At 39.6% G+C, this 16,806-nt stretch overlaps 2 protein-coding genes across 3 annotated transcripts; one reads left to right on the top strand and one right to left on the bottom strand.

Moving 5' to 3' along the window:
* Window positions 1–1,931: 1,931 nt before the first annotated feature.
* Window positions 1,932–7,280, bottom strand: afg1la (AFG1 like ATPase a). The gene is made up of 13 exons (XM_014972638.2): window positions 7,121–7,280; window positions 6,647–6,864; window positions 5,995–6,046; window positions 5,804–5,905; window positions 5,504–5,634; window positions 5,320–5,419; window positions 4,786–4,844; window positions 4,620–4,702; window positions 4,470–4,540; window positions 4,295–4,395; window positions 3,543–3,683; window positions 3,358–3,468; window positions 1,932–2,559 (listed from the first exon to the last, which is right to left on the bottom strand). The coding sequence occupies exons 1-13, from the start codon at window positions 7,263–7,265 to the stop codon at window positions 2,419–2,421; spliced, it is 1,455 nt and encodes a 484-aa protein (XP_014828124.1). The 5' UTR covers window positions 7,266–7,280; the 3' UTR covers window positions 1,932–2,418.
* Window positions 7,281–7,712: 432 nt separating this feature from the next.
* LOC106907098 (sex comb on midleg-like protein 4) lies at window positions 7,713–16,075 on the top strand. Of its 2 annotated transcripts, XM_014972642.2 has the most exons (8): window positions 7,713–8,504; window positions 9,395–9,646; window positions 10,855–10,984; window positions 11,690–11,890; window positions 12,075–12,236; window positions 12,317–12,541; window positions 12,629–12,777; window positions 14,348–16,075. In XM_014972642.2, exons 1-8 carry the CDS (start codon window positions 8,199–8,201, stop codon window positions 14,471–14,473), a joined length of 1,551 nt encoding a protein of 516 aa, XP_014828128.2. In that variant the 5' UTR covers window positions 7,713–8,198; the 3' UTR covers window positions 14,474–16,075. The 2 variants fall into 2 exon arrangements, with proteins under 2 accessions (XP_014828128.2, XP_087858825.1); XM_088002699.1 differs by lacking the exon at window positions 7,713–8,504 and having other exon boundaries at window positions 9,388–9,646.
* The last annotated feature ends 731 nt before the right edge of the window (window positions 16,076–16,806 follow it).

Raw genomic sequence — 16,806 nt, 5'->3', positions numbered from 1 at the left:
ACAGAGCAGATTCTAGAGGAAGGGTAGCTCCTTCAGTGCTTGCGGCAAGGCATTGCATAATCTTCTGTGTGTGTGTGTGTGTGTGTGTGTGTGTGTTTCTTCTTCTTCAAAGCCGTCTGTTGAGGCAGCAGATTGGAGAAAAGTGAACAAAATGATAAAGAAAGCTGCCTCTGCTGTCAGGACTGCTTCACAGGCCTGCAGAGGGGTTGGATGGGAAACGACGATTGTTGCACAACATCCACTACATCAATTTCACACAACGTGTGCGGCTCGACCAACGCAGCATCTTAAGTTCAACGCTCCTTAAAGAGGGTCATCACAGAAGGTCGTTTCTGTCCAATACAGTAGAATTAAAATGAACAAGAGGGGCTTTTCTGTGGTGAACGTCTGAGTTTTAGTTTACCCATTTTTAAAAATCTAAAGCAAAATGTTTTTATTTCTCAGCCTTAAAAGGACACACCACCCTCTTCTCTTGCCGTAGCTCCAAAACAAGTTCTTCTTCTCTCATACAAAATATTTTGAAATCTCGCTCTGTTTGGTTAGTGAAGTGCGGTCATGCCTCTCAGTTTCATTAAACAATTTGATATCAAAACATTTTTCATCTTTCATAGTTTTTGGATTTTCACTGTTTGTTTCGCATCTTTAGTGATGACAACACAACGCTTCATTTTAAGGACAAAACCCGTGTGTTTGCACCAAGCAAACAGGAACTTAAATTATGTAGCGTTTTCTCACTTTCACATCCCACATGCAGGAGTCTTTGTTTTAAGAAGTGCATCACAATTAATGTTAATGTTAAATGTCAGCCAGTCGACGTGTCGCTTTCGAGAAGACGAACCATTTCCAGTAAACCAGATGTTTGACTCAGAGCAGAGGATGAAACTCATGGAGGGATCTGAAGGATCAGGACATTATTTAAAGAGTTAAGTCGCATGAGATACATTTATAAACGGTATTAAATGGGATGGATGATGCAGATTAGGTTGCGTTTGTCATAAAACGAGATAAAAGTGAATAGTCATGAGTCTAGATCTGTATTTGTAGTGAGCAGCTGCCTTGGAAAACGATGCAGAATAATCAGAAAGAAAACGATACACGGTTTACATCGTTTAACGCATTCTGCATGCATTGCATTAATTTGAAAGCAAACTTAAAGACGGATCCATTCAGTCCTGTGGCTTTTAGTTGAAGGTTAAAGTCATTTATAATCTCAGCTTATTGTAATTCTACTTTATTTCCTAACTTTAGTGTTTTTATAAGCTGTATCTGATCTAGTTTACATATCAAGTGTTTCTTGGCTAATCTAAGTGCTTTTCCACAGTTCCTCTGATTGAGCTCTCTCTCTCATTGTTTTATCACCAATAATTATTACTGTTTCACCTAGTTTCCTTTGATTTGATCATTTCATCGTGTTTGTTTGCTCCTAACCTTTGTAATGCACTTTGAGTTCCAGTTGAATGTATAAATCGTGCTCTACAGATGAAACTCAACTGGTTTAATAAAATAATTAAAAAAGCAGATTGGCGGCTCACTGTGTCTCTGGAGGAGCTGCAGAGATCCACAGCTCAGCACCAACCAAAGTATCTTTGATAAGACTTGAAAATGTTCTGGTGTATCAATTTCCTTCCATTTATTTCAAATTAGTTTTTAAATTGGTTATTGCTTTAATTGTCATTTTGCAGCACTTTGAGATGTACATGTAAAGTGTACTGTAAATAAAATTGTATTATTAATTATTATTATTATTATTACTATTATACCCTATCAATATGTGGTACTTATTGGTCTAATCACACAAAATCCCCTTTAAATATATGAAAGTATGTTGACTAAATGCCAAAAAGGGGCATAAATAATTCATGTTTGTCCACTGAAATTTTGGAAACAAATAAATAAAATTAAAGTATCTCTTTGCAAATAAGAAACCAAGATTTAAAGTAGTTATATTTATATTATCTTTTCTTCAGAAGCAGCTAAACATTGCAGTCAGACTGGACTGATCCATCCACTTAGACTTAAGATAAAACACAACTCAGTAAGAAATCATTTCATTGAAATACTGAAAACAAAACAGACTCATAAACCTCCAGTAAAGGACTCGACTACATCTCTATAAACTGTCCATGTTGTGTTTTTATATCTTTTCCCCCCAAACAACAGAGAAGTTAAAAACTTGAGTTATTATATGACACTGGATTAAAAGCAACACGCCTCCCCAAAAATCCACCTTAAAATGATCCTTAAAGTGCAAATTTGCATTTAAATGATAAAATGATTTTAGATACTAATAAATATTGTATGTACATTTGCACAGATGCTGTTGAGCAGAACCCCGGTGCTCCGTGCGAGAGGAGATGGAGTAGTGTAGTATTTTGTTTTTGGCATATAAGCGAGTAGTTCATAAAGTATCATGTATTCTTATTTTCCGGAGGATTTTAAGCTTCTGTCCCCGTCCAGCCAGTAATCTTCAGTCTGCATCTCAGTGAGTCGAGAAACGGTTCTCTGAAAGGCAAACTTCTCCTCCTCCCCGCTGAAGATGGACAGACTGCTGGCTTCGTCCTGTTATGGAGGGAAAGTTCACTGAGTGAGAACAGGCGACGCTTTAAATAAACCCATGATTATCAGTGGAGAAATCCGAGTTTTCAGTGACGTTTGGGGCACGAAAGTAAGTAAATTATTAGATTTAATGCTGGTCCAATCAGAAATGCAAAATGTTGTTTTCAACTTTCAGAACATTGTAGACAGACGGAAAATTATAGTTACTCAATTTTTACAGAATCAACAGTAAAATTGATCATTTGATTCAGATATAAAACTACAATTTAAAAAATTTGACAAATTAGAACATTTTACAAAATTATTTTAAAAAAAAATTATCAAGAAATGTTCAGATCTGAATGCCTAATTTCAGTTTGGAAAAGGAAGAGATCTGATTGCACTTAACCATAAAAACTAACTTTTACTCATTAAACAGAAGTAAGAAACAAAATTGGATTTTCAAGCTGAACAAAAGTTAGGACATTGTGTCTCCATCTCTTTAAAAAAAATCCTGCTCTTTTTGAAACTGCCTTCAGGAAGTCATCACAAGCTCAGAAGAGTTGATTTTACAAACTAGTTTAAGAAATTATTTACTTAAAACAAACTCCGACTTCCTGCTGAAACTGGTGAGTTAGTTTTGTCTTATTTCAAGTTCATTAATATTTCCACTAGAAACTCGACTCTTTGGATCTGCAGTTCTGTTTCCTGACGTTTTCTAAGCCCGTCTGAGTGACAGCCTCTTTAATTGCTGATGTTTTTGTGTCCCGACAGCCCAGACCGTTGATGGAAAACAGGTTCAAAACAGATTCCCACTCTCACCCTTTTCAGCCCCAGGTCATCCATCAGAATGTGGCTCTCGTCGTGACTGTGATCCCCGTCGTGAACAAAAATGTCCTCCAGCGGGCGTTCGGCGAGTATCACCACCCGGACCTGAGCCAAGAGAAGAGTCCATGTCTGCGTCTCGCTCTATGGGCTGGGAGGACGGATGAGCGGCGGCGGCGTACCTTGTGGTCGTAGAGCGCGTCCACGAGCGTTATGAGCCGCCTGGCCTGAGTTTTCTTGTTGAGCGTCAGCAGAGGAATGTGTCGGATGAAGACTGTGTCAAACAGTCTGGATATTTCCAGGTAGTCGCTGGCCCCTAGAGGCTGAGAGAGAGATTTCTGGGTCTCAAAAAAAACTTTTCATGTTTAGAATCAAGCAGAGAATCAAACAAATTTTTACTCAAAAACCTTTAATAGAAAGGAAATGTTTTATTTTCATAAGACAGAAACTTGAAACTGTTTTTCAAAGTGCACTGCAAAAACACAAAATCTTACCAAGTAGAAACAAATATTTTGAAATAAGACAAAACTAACTTAAAACCAACTTTTCAGATATAAATAGGAGCTTGTTTTAAGTCAATAACTCCTTAATAGATGTAAAAGTTCTTGTTCCATTGGCAGATTATTATTATATTATAACAAGATATTTTCCCCACATTTTTAGTGAAATAACATGACAAATTTAGCCACTACTTTTTCATGAATATTAAGGAATTATTGACTTAAAACAAGCTCTTATATGTTGCTGAGAAAATACTTGTTAATTAGTTTTCTTTTACTTCAAGTGTATCAAGATATTGGCACTTGAAACTCGACCAAATACTTGGTAATATTTTGGGTTTTTTGCTGTGTGCGGTTCTCTGTGTTTGCTGACTGCATGAACCCCGTCAGGTCAAACAATAGCAACATTAAAAATGCAAAACAAACAGACTCACTCTGTCGCACAGCTCCTCAAACGTACAGTCTGCGATCGTCCCGCACGCTTTGTTCAGACGGACCTTCCGGTTGTTAACGTTTAAAACTCGCGGCCGGGTAACTAAACATTTTAAAACAAAGACAAACGTTAGCCACGCGGCACAGCAGGAGACGCTGGTGGAGCTCGGCACTCACTGTCGTTCTGCTTAAAAGCCAACTCGTCGAACATTTTGTCCAGCACTGCCTCGGCGTCAGGTTCACCGGAGCTACACAGAATGAAAGAATTGATAAAAGGGAGAAAAGCAGCGTTCCTGTTAGGTTTTCGTCAAGCCAGGCGGGACTTACAGGAAGTAAAGTTTCCCCGCAGAAGGCCTGTTCCGTTTGCGGTAGTCGATCCCTGAATCGAGGCGAAGAGTTTGGCAATGTTTCTGCAGGCGGTCAAAGAGACGTTTCACCTTTAAAGGGCCGCTTGCTCACAGTTGGAGGGCGGATTCAGAATGTTTTAACTTACCTGCAGCACCGCGATAAAAGGCACAAAGTTGACTCTCTGGAGGCCATTTTTATACAAATCTGATGGAACATAACGGGTTGCAAAATGTTAGCTGCAGCTTTTGTGACATATTAAATAAACTAATCAGTTTTAAACAGAAACAGACCCAAAGCCTGAATATTTTCCTTCATTTTTTTCCCATCCGAGTCCAAAAGTATTTGCAAACTTGATGTGTTTCTTTTAATAATGTCAAAAACTCTTAAAGTTTTGGATCTACAATGATTTGAACTTCCCTTTCTTACAAAAAATAATGAAAAAATGACTCCTTTACTGGTTTAATTAGAATTGTTGCCTGGGTAAATGTGCCAACCTACAATTTTACTTCTAGAATAATAAAGTGACACAAGACATATGGTCTTTAATTTTGGTTATTTTGGGGAGGAAAAACTTCCAATAACTTTTTTAAAATGTAATTGATTAGTTTCTTCTTATCCAGAGAAAAACTACAAAAAATATGCAGTTTTGAGCAAATGTGCTAAAAACCTCACTAATGACCTTCAGGTGGACGGTTGGACGTCGCTACGACAACAACGCCGTTCAGAAACAGATTTTCAAAAAGCTGCTTTAGGATCATGGCATCGGCGATATCTGTGACCTGAAATGAAAGTTAGCAATAAAAGTAATTTTTAACAGCGTGAACAAACATGCTCTGTTTCTTTAAGAAGGTCACCTAAAGCACCTGGAACTCATCGAAACATAGCAGACAGGCCTCCTCACTGATCTCCTCGGCAACCGGAGCGATGGGGTCGTAAGATTTGGCCATTTTCCCTGCTTTCCTTTTGGGCATGCTCTGCTTCAACCGATGGATTCCTGAAACCAAGCAGCCAAAATTAGGTGCAAAAACAAGTTGGGAGAAGTATTAACATCCCTGTGTGACTTTTCCCAAAACGTACTTCTGTCTCTTGATGGAGGAGGAGCATTTAGAGCTAATTTAGAATTTAATAATGAGATGTACCTCAGAACAACACAAAACACTCACTTTTATGCACGTCGAGCATAAATCCGTGGAAATGGACCCTTTTTTTCCTCTCCGTTTCCACATGTGAATAAAACATGTCCATCACCATTGTCTTCCCGGTGCCTAAAACAAAAAAAAAAAACATAACAGTTAGGATTGTATGAATAAATAAAATGCATTAAATCCCGATGATCAGGCTTCAGTTCTCTTACCGACATCGCCAAAGATGTAGCAGCCTTTAGGGGGCTTTGGTTTGGAGAAAAACTGGAGAACACACACACACACACACACACACAAAAATAAATCAGTAAAAATATTGTGACCAGTTTGATTTAGGAAGATTTTTCATCATGCAAAAAAATAATTGAAGGAAGTTTCATGAACAAGCAGAAGCTACTTTCTTCTCTTTTTACCATTAGTGAAGCATTTGAAATATTTTTGTTCAATTCAAAAACATTTTATTGATTCCAAAAGGAAATTTAAGAAGTTCAATAAATTCCAAAGTTAAAAACAAAGTTTAAATAAACTCAATAATGATGGAGAAAAAAAATCCTTAAACAGATCAGACGTTAACAAAAATAAAAATACTGAAGCACAGCTAGGTTGCTTCTTTTAAGTTAAGATCTTGAATGTTTTATCTAATTATGTCTTTACAAAGACAATGTAACAATCAGCTGCTGCACTGTGTACAGTGACACAGAAAAGTATTTACACGCACAAACATTTTTGGCACATTTGGCAACCCATACTTTTAACTGTTGCTCTTCAGATAACTAATGTACAATGTTTTTCTGGATTAAGTGATAAGAATACGCGACTTTTTAGTGGTCACATAAACATGAGGACATGCATGTGAATGTTCACCCTCGACATGATGGATGTGGGTCTATTGGTGTATCCTCTCAGCGTTTTGTGCAGCTCGTCCAGCTTCTGCAGTACCGCTCTCTGGTGCTCGTCTTCCCGCAGGCTCCCGGCTCGGATCAGCCCGCTGTAGTGATCCAAAGGACCGCTGAACCCGGCGGCGGTCACACCGCTCTCCACCTCCACCGCCGTCGCCGCCTGGCCAGCTGTCACCGAGTAACCTGACAGACATCACACCGAAAACAAAAAAAGGTACGTCAGTTCATTGTTTCCCGCTTCAAAAGTCAGAAAATGATTAAAACGGCGAGCAAATGTTAGAAGGTAACTAATTTGACAGCTGAGAAGGTGTAAAAATGCACTATTTCTTTGTACAAAACAACAATAACCGTACAATTAGCGAGACAAATGACACATTTATAGATATTTTTAATTAGAAAAGCACTAATTATATTAAAACACGCAACCAATTCGTCTCACCTCGCCTGCAGAGCTCTGTTAGGCATTTTAAAATCTTTCTAGAACAAAACTGCTCTTTAAAAACGCACTTTATGCCCACCAAGGCTGACGGTGACATCTTCACAGAAAGCGGCATGTAGGCTGACATATTGGTGTCAAAGGTCATCTGCGAAACTTTATTAGCACAGCAACACCGAACAGATGAACAGTGAGGAGTTCCTGTTAAATCCTGCAGGGGGCGACATATCTCTAACTTTGAGTTCTCACATTTTATCACGTTACGACGAAAAATCCTCGACGTTTTCTGTTGCTGTTTTTATGCAACAAAATATTTGAATGCATTTATTTTTATTTAGCGGTATCAGATGTTAATAAGGAAAAGACAGAATGTTATTTGTGAAAAAAGTTTTGAAAATTATGTGTCCTTTTTCTTTTACTTCACAAAATGGGTTAATAAAATAGATAAAACTTTGCTTTGAAGGTGACAAATTTTGAAACATTTTTCACCCTGGTACAATGTGACAACTTAAAAAAAAACTGTCACATTGTACTGGCGTTACAAACGTATAAATACATTTGTAAGGCCCTGTACATAAAAGTTATGCTAGGAAAAACATGGATAACACAGTTACTTTTGGAATGTATATTGATACGACTGAAATAATCTTTCAGACAGTTTTTTATAGTTGTTACTTTACTGGTCTTTTAAATATGTATTTTAGATAACTTGAAATAATCACTAAAAGCATTTCCAATCTTTTTTTTTTTTTTTCTCAAACTGCAGGTAATCAGATGGTTTTGATGGATGTTTTTGGAGATTTTCCCAGAACTTCCATCGTTGCACATTCATTGTTTTATAATGCAGTGAAGAAAAACACTGACTGATGCCATTTGGATAGCTAAAACCACTATATATTTCAAGCATTTTAATCCTTTGTTCTTCATAAAACACCTATAAAATACTAATAATAATAACATAAACATGCTAGAGATTTCCCAACAAACCTCTGCAGCCTTTAATCCATAACAGCACTGTAACTAAAAGGAATGAAAAGGAGAAACTATCATCTCTCCACTGAGCCAGAGTCGCTGATAAAACATGGCAGACAACTGGCAGGGCTTACAGGCTTGTTGTCATGACAACAGAGGCCCCCCGCCTCCTCTCCCTCCATGTCTCTTTAATGCACACACACACACACACATATTGTCACTCGCTCACTGTCTGTCAGTGTCTGCTGTACACACACACACACACACACACACGTACAGTATTACAGTGGAATCCGCCTTGCTTTCATATAGGCGCTCTGCTATTGGAGGCAGGGAGGAGAGCCAGCAGCAGCAGCAGCAGCAGCAGCAGCCCAGAGCGCGGGGATACTCCACATCTCCACATCTGCTTCGGATGGTGAGTGCAGCCGACGGATCGATTCCTTGTTTGTTTACATGCCTCGTCTTTCACACAGATCTCCTCACATTGAGATGTTTTGAGCATGAGAGCAACCGGCTTATTGTTTCTGGTTGTATGTGCTGCTGCAGGGGGGAAAAGATGAACCACAGTCCTTATCTGTTTATTTCGTTTTTTGTTGAAAAATTTTCCCTTCCCTCTGTTTGGTCTTCTTTTAACACCAGGGTAGACGCTGTCATCTTAATGGTAATTCATAGCTGGGTAGCCATGGTGAAGTCAATTCCCACCCTCCCCTTCCTCTTGCTCTCTCCCTCCCTCTCTCTCTCTGCCAGTGCTGAATGCATTAGTCTAATGAGATGTCTGCAGCCTGTGTGCCTAGCAGCAGCAGCAGCAGCAGCAGCAGTGTGTTCACCAAAAAGGGAGACGAGGAGAAAGCCGCATGCAGAAAGAAAAAAAAAAAAACACAACCTAGATGGCTTTTCCTGCATTGTGAGGGATTTAGCTGTTTGTCACCTTTAGGCCTGTTGGATATAAAACCATCGCTCTCTGCTGCTGGGCTTTCACAATAGAGGACAGCAGGTAATAGTGACTCCCCCTCTTCGCCTCCCCTTCCCCTATCAGGTTTATTTATGTGTTATCAGTGCAGGATGGAGGTGGTGTTCACTTACATGGCTTCTCTTTGTGTTGTTTAATTACGGCAGAGCTAAGTGCTTCTCCTGAGAGTGTTTTTACTGGTCAGATGTTGCTGCAATCCACGCTTCCTTTTCCAACCCAGCCCGCATCTAATGGATGCTAATGCTGCGACTTGTAGTATCCAGGATCAATGTGTGAGCAAAGTGCAGGTCTGAAAGGCTTTTTCCCCCCCCCTTCTTCTTCATTTCTGTCTGCAGCTCCAGATGAGTGTACTTGCTGCAGCGGCACAGAAGTCAGACAGCAGCAGCAGCAGCAGCAGCAACGGTGACATGCAGTCGGCCGCAGTGGCTCCCTCCTTCATCCCCAGCCAGCCGGGGAAGATACCGGGCAGGAAGAGGGGCAGGCCCCCCCTCCGCAGCGTGGCCAAGATGGATTTCCCCAACCGGTACCCCGAGTCGCTGCCGCCGCTCAAAGTGCCGAAGAAGAGGGGGAGAAAGCCGGGCTTCAAGGTCAGCCAGATGGGGATGGATGGGACTGTGCTGGGCGGGCGATTAAAAATGGATGTGAGCACAGGGAGCTGGAAACACAGGCTGGGGCGCATTTCTGATTTGGCTGTTATGTTTTCTTTTTTTGTTTATTTTCAACCATGAATTAAAAGAAAAAACGCAGATATTAACATTGGCAAATTGTTGTTTTGATGAGCTCTGATTGGGTTATCAGCCGGTCAAATACTGAAAGATCTTAACTGTTCTTCCCGTTAATTGATTCGGGATATTTTTTATTTTTTTAACATATGACAAATAAACCAAACACTCCAGTCATATGACACTTCCTACATCCAGAAACCCACAGTCCTTAAACAAAAACTGAGGGATCATAGTACAAAAATAACAAATTTAACAGCAGAAACTTGGCATTTATTTTGAATATGTGAATGACGGACAGCTTCCAGCTAGTTACAAGATAACATAAATTTCATAATATCAAGTAAAACTTAAGGAGATACAATAATTATATAACAAACAGAGAAAATATTCAGGAGTGAGAAGAAGCATAGCTTATTGTTGGCTTAATTACTTAAATACAAGATTTATTTAAAAAATGTTCAACGTTGGATTTTAAAGGTTAGGGTTTGTTTTGTTTTTTTAAATAAAAGTGAATCAATAAATCACTCAAGAAAATAAAAACTAATAATACACATTTTATTAATGGTAAGAGAAAAGGCAATCCAGTCAGTTTAACAGACAGGGTTAAATTTTCAACCTCAGATTGACAGAAGCTCAAATAAATCTGTTAAGCTTCAGATTCAACTATTTATCTTTTCCAACTCTGCGCTAAAGTGGAAGTAAATCCCTGATTTATGAAAATGTGTCACTGTTCGGTAGAAATTCGACAGAACTGCGTAAAACTATAAAGTGGGAAACAAAAAGCATCTAACAAAAACAAGTTGTAAAATGTATTTTGTTTTGTTTATTCCACCTAATCATGAGTAGCCTTGTTGAGATCCACAATTTCATCTTTAACAGTGGTCTGTTAAAGTTATATACCTTGTTGGTGGGACCACTGCGTAAAATGTAGCATCTGGGAGATTTTTTTCTTTTTTTGCTGCAGACACGTTATTGTTCCAACTTTAGAGGAACAACTCTTAAAAAAGCTCTCTGATGATTAGCCTCCTGCTGCGTGATCAAAATGTATTCTGAAACTTTTTCTTCTGCAGCTCAAACCGCGGATGGTGATGACCCCTCTGGCTATTTCTCCACCCAGCAGCACGCCCGAGCCTGATATGAGCTCCATCCCTCAGGACGCTGCCACCATCCCCCATTCGGCCACAGCCCAGGTGCTAACAGGTAAAAAAAAAAAAAAAAGAAAGAAAGCGCCTTACAGAAGTTTTAAAACCTTATAACCACAAACCTTAACGTTTTTAGTTGGATTTTATCTGGCTGACCAGATAAAATCTGGAAATATCTATAATGAAATAAGTAAAAAGTGTTTTTTAAGGATGCAAACAAGTTACCGACTTACGATTAATCATCGATTAATACTAGTTTATTGGATTAAAATTAGTTCCAACCGATTATCTAATAAAGTCCACTTATGTCTTCTTCTAGTGTTGTAGTTTGGTTGCCATCCAGAAGAGGGTGCCGCTGGCCATCCTTAACCACAGCCAGTTGACACAGAAACAAAGATGGCAGGGCCATACCAGAAATGGCAAAGAGAAAACAGTCCAGTGTGGGATGGAAAATGAACTTTATGCGGTTCTGTTCTGAAATATAAACACTCGACAAGCTCTTTAAGTTTCATGATATACATATTTTTTAAATCTATGGAAAAACAGTCAACTCTCTTTATATGAGAGAAAACTTTGGTTTTTAAGAAATGGCCGTTTCTCAGTCATTTGTTAGTCAACTTCATGAATTGGTAACTTGCATCCCTAATGCCTTTTCCAGGGTTCTGTACATACCCGACCTCAAGAGATTTAAAAAATAAAAATAAAAAACACCCAAACTTGTCCGAAAAACCCAATCCAAGGTGCCATCTCTCCTCTGCTTCAGTTTGCATCTACATCAACAAGCAGGCCAACACGGGCCCCAACCTGGACAGGAAGAAGATCCAGCAGCTTCCCGATCACTTCGGACCCGACCGGCCGTCCGTCGTACTGCAGCAGGCCGTCCAGGGCTGCATCGACAGCGCCTTCCAGCAAAAAACCGTGTTCACTCTCCTCACGCAAGGCTACGGAGGAGAAAAAATATCAGGTGCTGTACCAAGACCTCGACCAGGTGTTGTTCTCTGCTTGTTTACTTAACTTTTATTTATTTTTTTGCACTTAAATTGAGATTGGGTTGAGAGGAGAGAAACCCCCCCCACCCCCTCGGTAGAGGTTTAATAATCCGATTTGTGAGAAATAAAGTGTAAACTGGTGTCGTTTTGCGCTTCCAGCCACATTTGATGGGAAGCAGCATCTTTTGAGCCTCCCTGTGGTGAACAGCATCGACTATGTGCTTCGTTTCCTCAAGAAGCTCTGTCGTAGCCTGCACTGTGAAAACCTCTTCAGCGATCAGCCCATTAGCCAGCGCAGCGGTGGATCCTATCACTCAGACGGTATCGCTTTAGCCTCCAAGAGTCAGATACACCAAAACTTGCTCTGATTCTGTCTTGACGTGGCTCTGTCTTGGCTCTAGCTGAAACGTCTGTGGCCGACGATTACCATGGAGACCAGTCAGAAGCCAAGCGCTACTCCGTTGACCACAGTGATTCCGCCTTCGGCTCCATAAGCTCCTCCTACTCCTCCAAGTCCTCCTACGGGTTTCGCTCTTCTCAGCAGTTCTCCGGCGGCTCGGGCTCCATGAGCATGTGCAGGCAGCCAGCCTCCAGCCCCAACATGTTCCCGGACGGCAACAGGACGGGTGAGAGATGGCCCCAACGCCGACCTGTCCTGGAGTCGACCTTTGTTCCGCCGACAGGAGTAAAAACTCCTCACTCTGTTCTCTCAGGAGGATACAACGTGTCTCCAGAATCCCAGGAATCCAAAGCTCCGGCCAATAAGGACCCGACCACGTGGTCTGTGGAGGATGTTGTTTGGTTCATCAGAGATGCAGATCCCCAGGCTCTGGGCCCCCATGCAGACATCTTCAGGAAGCATGTGAGTCGGATGTGTGTGCAGCGATGTGTGTGACTGTCACAGCTCCGACAAGAACTTTGACGAAGACCTTCATCGTGTTTTTAGATTGAGCTGAAATGATGGTTTCATCCCACAGATGAGGTTTCTGAGACTGTCGAATAATGTTTAAGACCCATATGTCATAATGTTAAAAGAATGCATTTATGTATTTTCCAGACACATAGTACCATTTTATAGCACAAATAACAAGTAACTGTCACCTTCAGTTGATATAAATATGTTCTGTACTTAAAATTTAACTTTAAAGAGGTTTGACTTCTAAATTTCACGCCTTGAAATTGGGCCTCTGTCCCTTTAAGAAACTGCTGCTCTCTCCAACACTCCTCCGCCTTCAGGAAGTCATCAAAACACTGCTCCTCTATTATGCTGTTTACAACCTGCAAAGTACACAACTTAAGCACCTCAAAATGGTTGCCATGGGAGATTCAAGGATTTCTCAAACATGCATGACAGAATCAAGGCAAAACTCCAGGTATGTTTTCAATGAGGGAAAAATGGTATGACAGAATAAAAAGCCCAGAAAAGTCGATCTCACATAACACCGCCATTTAATTGACTTTCAACACACGACAAAGTTTTTCACAAAGCTAGCGATCTCATTCTGCTAGCTGGAATATCGCTAAACTTTTGAAATGATCCATAACTAATTTATAAGCAGATATTATTTGTATACATATCACCTGATGACATCACAGTGGGTAGCTTTGGAGAGCTGTTTTCTGCTGACTCAAAGACCAATCTGAGAAATAAAACACAGGACCAAGAAGGACACAGGTCAGAATCAAAAGATCCAGGCCTGACTGCCGTATTTTAGGGTTCGGTGGCAAAAAAGTTTGGTTCACCATTTAGTCTTTAGAGATCCAACACACTTTGTTTTGATTTACCTTTAAGCACCTGCAGTAAAGATGAAACCCAACTTTTATAGCAAGATTACTGCTGCTGCATGCGTGCATGTCGTGTTGTTTTAGAGAGATTTACAACCAATCAGACGCTGACCAAACTCCCCACAATCCTTTGCTGCATCACTGTCACATGACAAAACAAAAACCACATGACCACCCTTCTCTCCTGCACCTCCCGAAACAAATGGCAAGAACACGGAAATCAATATTGCTTGTTAAAATAGGCCCAATTTTATTTGTCAGACCGACAAATGAAACATTTTCTTTTACCAAAATGTAAAAGAAAAAGATGAATATTGGCCGATACCGATGTTAGTGCCGATATATCATGCATCCGACTGTGATATATTTTGTTTTTCCAAATTCGTTTTTAGTAAAGTTGCAATAATATTTATCTGATTAAAGAAATCAGTTTACTCAGTTAATCAGTTAATTTTGAAACATTTATGCCTGATTGGACGGTTGATTCATAACTATTAAGTTATGAATCAACTTAATAGTTGATTCATAACTTGATACAATGATGGACACTGTAATTAAGTGTCCATCATTAATTACAGAAGGAAAACCTCACTGATTTCCACATAAACTTCTTCTTCTTCTTCTTCTTCTTCTTCTTCTTCTTCCAGGAGATTGACGGAAACGCCTTGCTGCTCCTGAAGAGCGACATGATCATGAAGTACCTCGGACTGAAGCTCGGGCCGGCCTTGAAGCTGTGCTACCACATCGACAAACTAAAGCAGACCAAGTTCTGAAAACTGTGCCAAACCCGGTGTCCGGTAGAACATTCTAGAGGGGTTCGGTTCTCTAGCCGGCCGGTCTGTGATCCAATGAGAAAGAAAAAGTCTCCGTTTGATTTAGAATCCTTCCTATACATTTTCAGCCTTTTAGAAACATTTTAGCAGAAGTTTTACCTTCATTTTAGCATTAAATGCTTCCTAATTGGATTGTGAAAGGGCATTTCAGTGGATGAGAACCTACAGAAAAGTAAATCATTTATGTTCGAGAGGCTAAAAATCAGAAACGTCTGCTGTTAAGGGGAACAATTTGACTTGAGTTTTATTTAACCAACAGAGCAAATGGAAGCAGACGGACAGCCAAAGAATCTGATCCGACAATTTGTAGACAACCGATGAGATTCCCAGAGGCTCACAGACCAGAAGACTCTTTTTGAACCAGTTTGCCAATAATTTCATGATGTCACAAATTCGCCTCTCGTTCTCTCTCTACCTGATCTACGTTCACAGATCTCGACGTACAGTTCCAGCCAGAAGTCACTCATCCTCATCGTGGATAATAGAAGATCTCTGTTATGATATATTTAACTAGAGACTAGTGAGGGTGTATGTATGTAAATATTTGAATCTTATTAGAGAAAATCCACAACAAATCCAAAGTTGTGGACCTAATTCCTGTTTTATTTTGTTCCATTTTTTTTTTTATATCATGGAAGCAAATAGAAAAAAAATAATTAAATGCTCAAAATTATGATAATATCATTCTGATTTCATGTTCATGCCCAGAACAGGTGGATGCAAACTTCTGACCAGAACTGTACAATCTTGATTCTGAAAAACATCCTTCACACATGTAGCCTAAGTAAAAAAATATGTTTTTTTTCCCACAACAATCATAAATCATCATCTTGCCTAATTAGCTGGCTCAACGCATTTCTGTACCAGTACTGAACAATGGTGCATTTAGTACAACATTCGATTCACAGCTTTAGAAAATCACTTTGATACTATTTTTTCACATTACCGTATTACAAGAAGTAATGGATTTGTCACTCTTTGTTTTTGTATAACTTGAATATTTAAACAGTATAGCAAAGCAAAATAACGCAGAATATAAAGAAGATGACGGCACCGTCGGTGTGATATATTTATGTCTTAGAATGCCAGATTGTCATGTGCCGGTCATCTCCGCTTCATATACTCTCAGATTACGTTTTTTGTTTTTCTATTTTTTTATCATTTAAACTTTAGTGTCGATATAGAAAGTTGCCAAAACACCCAAAACCCCTGGCGGTTATGTAAATGCATTTATTATTTAGTATTGCTTTTTGTATGCCACTTTTGGTGGTATGCGTCCTTTTCTAAATGACTGACCTTTGTGTAAGTGAACGCTGCCGTGAGACACTGCAGGCGAGCCGTGTCCAGTGAGATCAGACGGAGGCGTTTTACTTTGAAAACCACAGCGAGGAAGAGTTTTTAGGAGAGTCCGCCGAGGCTCTGCTGGTGCTACACTTTATCTACGTATTTAACTGTTTGCTTTTGTGTTTGTGAGATCTCCACAGGATCTTCTGACTGTGCTGTACTGTATGTGAGCATTAAAACTCAACCAAGAGTCCAAAAGCGCTTGTGTGAAGTCACTTCTTTTCATCGTTCTGAAGGGAGAATTTCATTTTTTGGATGCTACAGCTCACGATTATTTTAGTGCTTTTTTTTTTTTTTTTTGACGATTAATCGGTTTTTAAAAATTGACTCATTTTGCTAATTTTTTAGTTAACCACTTAAGCTTATTTTATACAACATTAGAAATACATAAAATATGCAACTAGTTCAATTTCTTTTTTAAATGAGAGAATAAACATTTTATTGCCTGCAATGCAGCAGCAGAGCATTCCTTCAGTGAAGTCTCGATCATTAGTCAATCAATTGCATTAATAATAATCAGATAGCAAAAGAAGTTTTTACAGAATTTGCACCAGGTGAAGCTAAAACTATGTAAACTTTAGGAGTGCCACGCAGAACAAAGATTTTATTTTCACCTTAAATACAAAATGCACATATTGTATGTACAGCTTTGCCTTAATTGCTGCTCTAAGTGTGACATTCTTTCAGCAAATGAATGTTTTGAGTCTGCATTCTCCAGCTAACCATTACTAAACGATTACTAAATTAATTGACAATTATTTCAATAAACGATTAATCACAATTAATCGTTCCAGCCCCACTGCATGGCGTCAGGTTTGTGTTTGGGTCTGAGAGGCGTTTTAGCCTCATCTGCTCTTCAGACACACTCAGGGATTAACGAAGGTGACCTATTTTTCTGGCACTCTAAACGTCGTCCAGGGACTGTCTGC

Source organism: Poecilia mexicana, unplaced genomic scaffold, assembly GCF_051168715.1.
Source record: "Poecilia mexicana isolate PSO_F unplaced genomic scaffold, ASM5116871v1 scaffold_22, whole genome shotgun sequence".
Taxonomy (NCBI): Eukaryota; Metazoa; Chordata; class Actinopteri; order Cyprinodontiformes; family Poeciliidae; genus Poecilia; species Poecilia mexicana.
The sequence above is the reverse complement of the archived record's forward strand: the minus strand, read 5'-3'. Positions and strand labels throughout refer to the sequence as shown.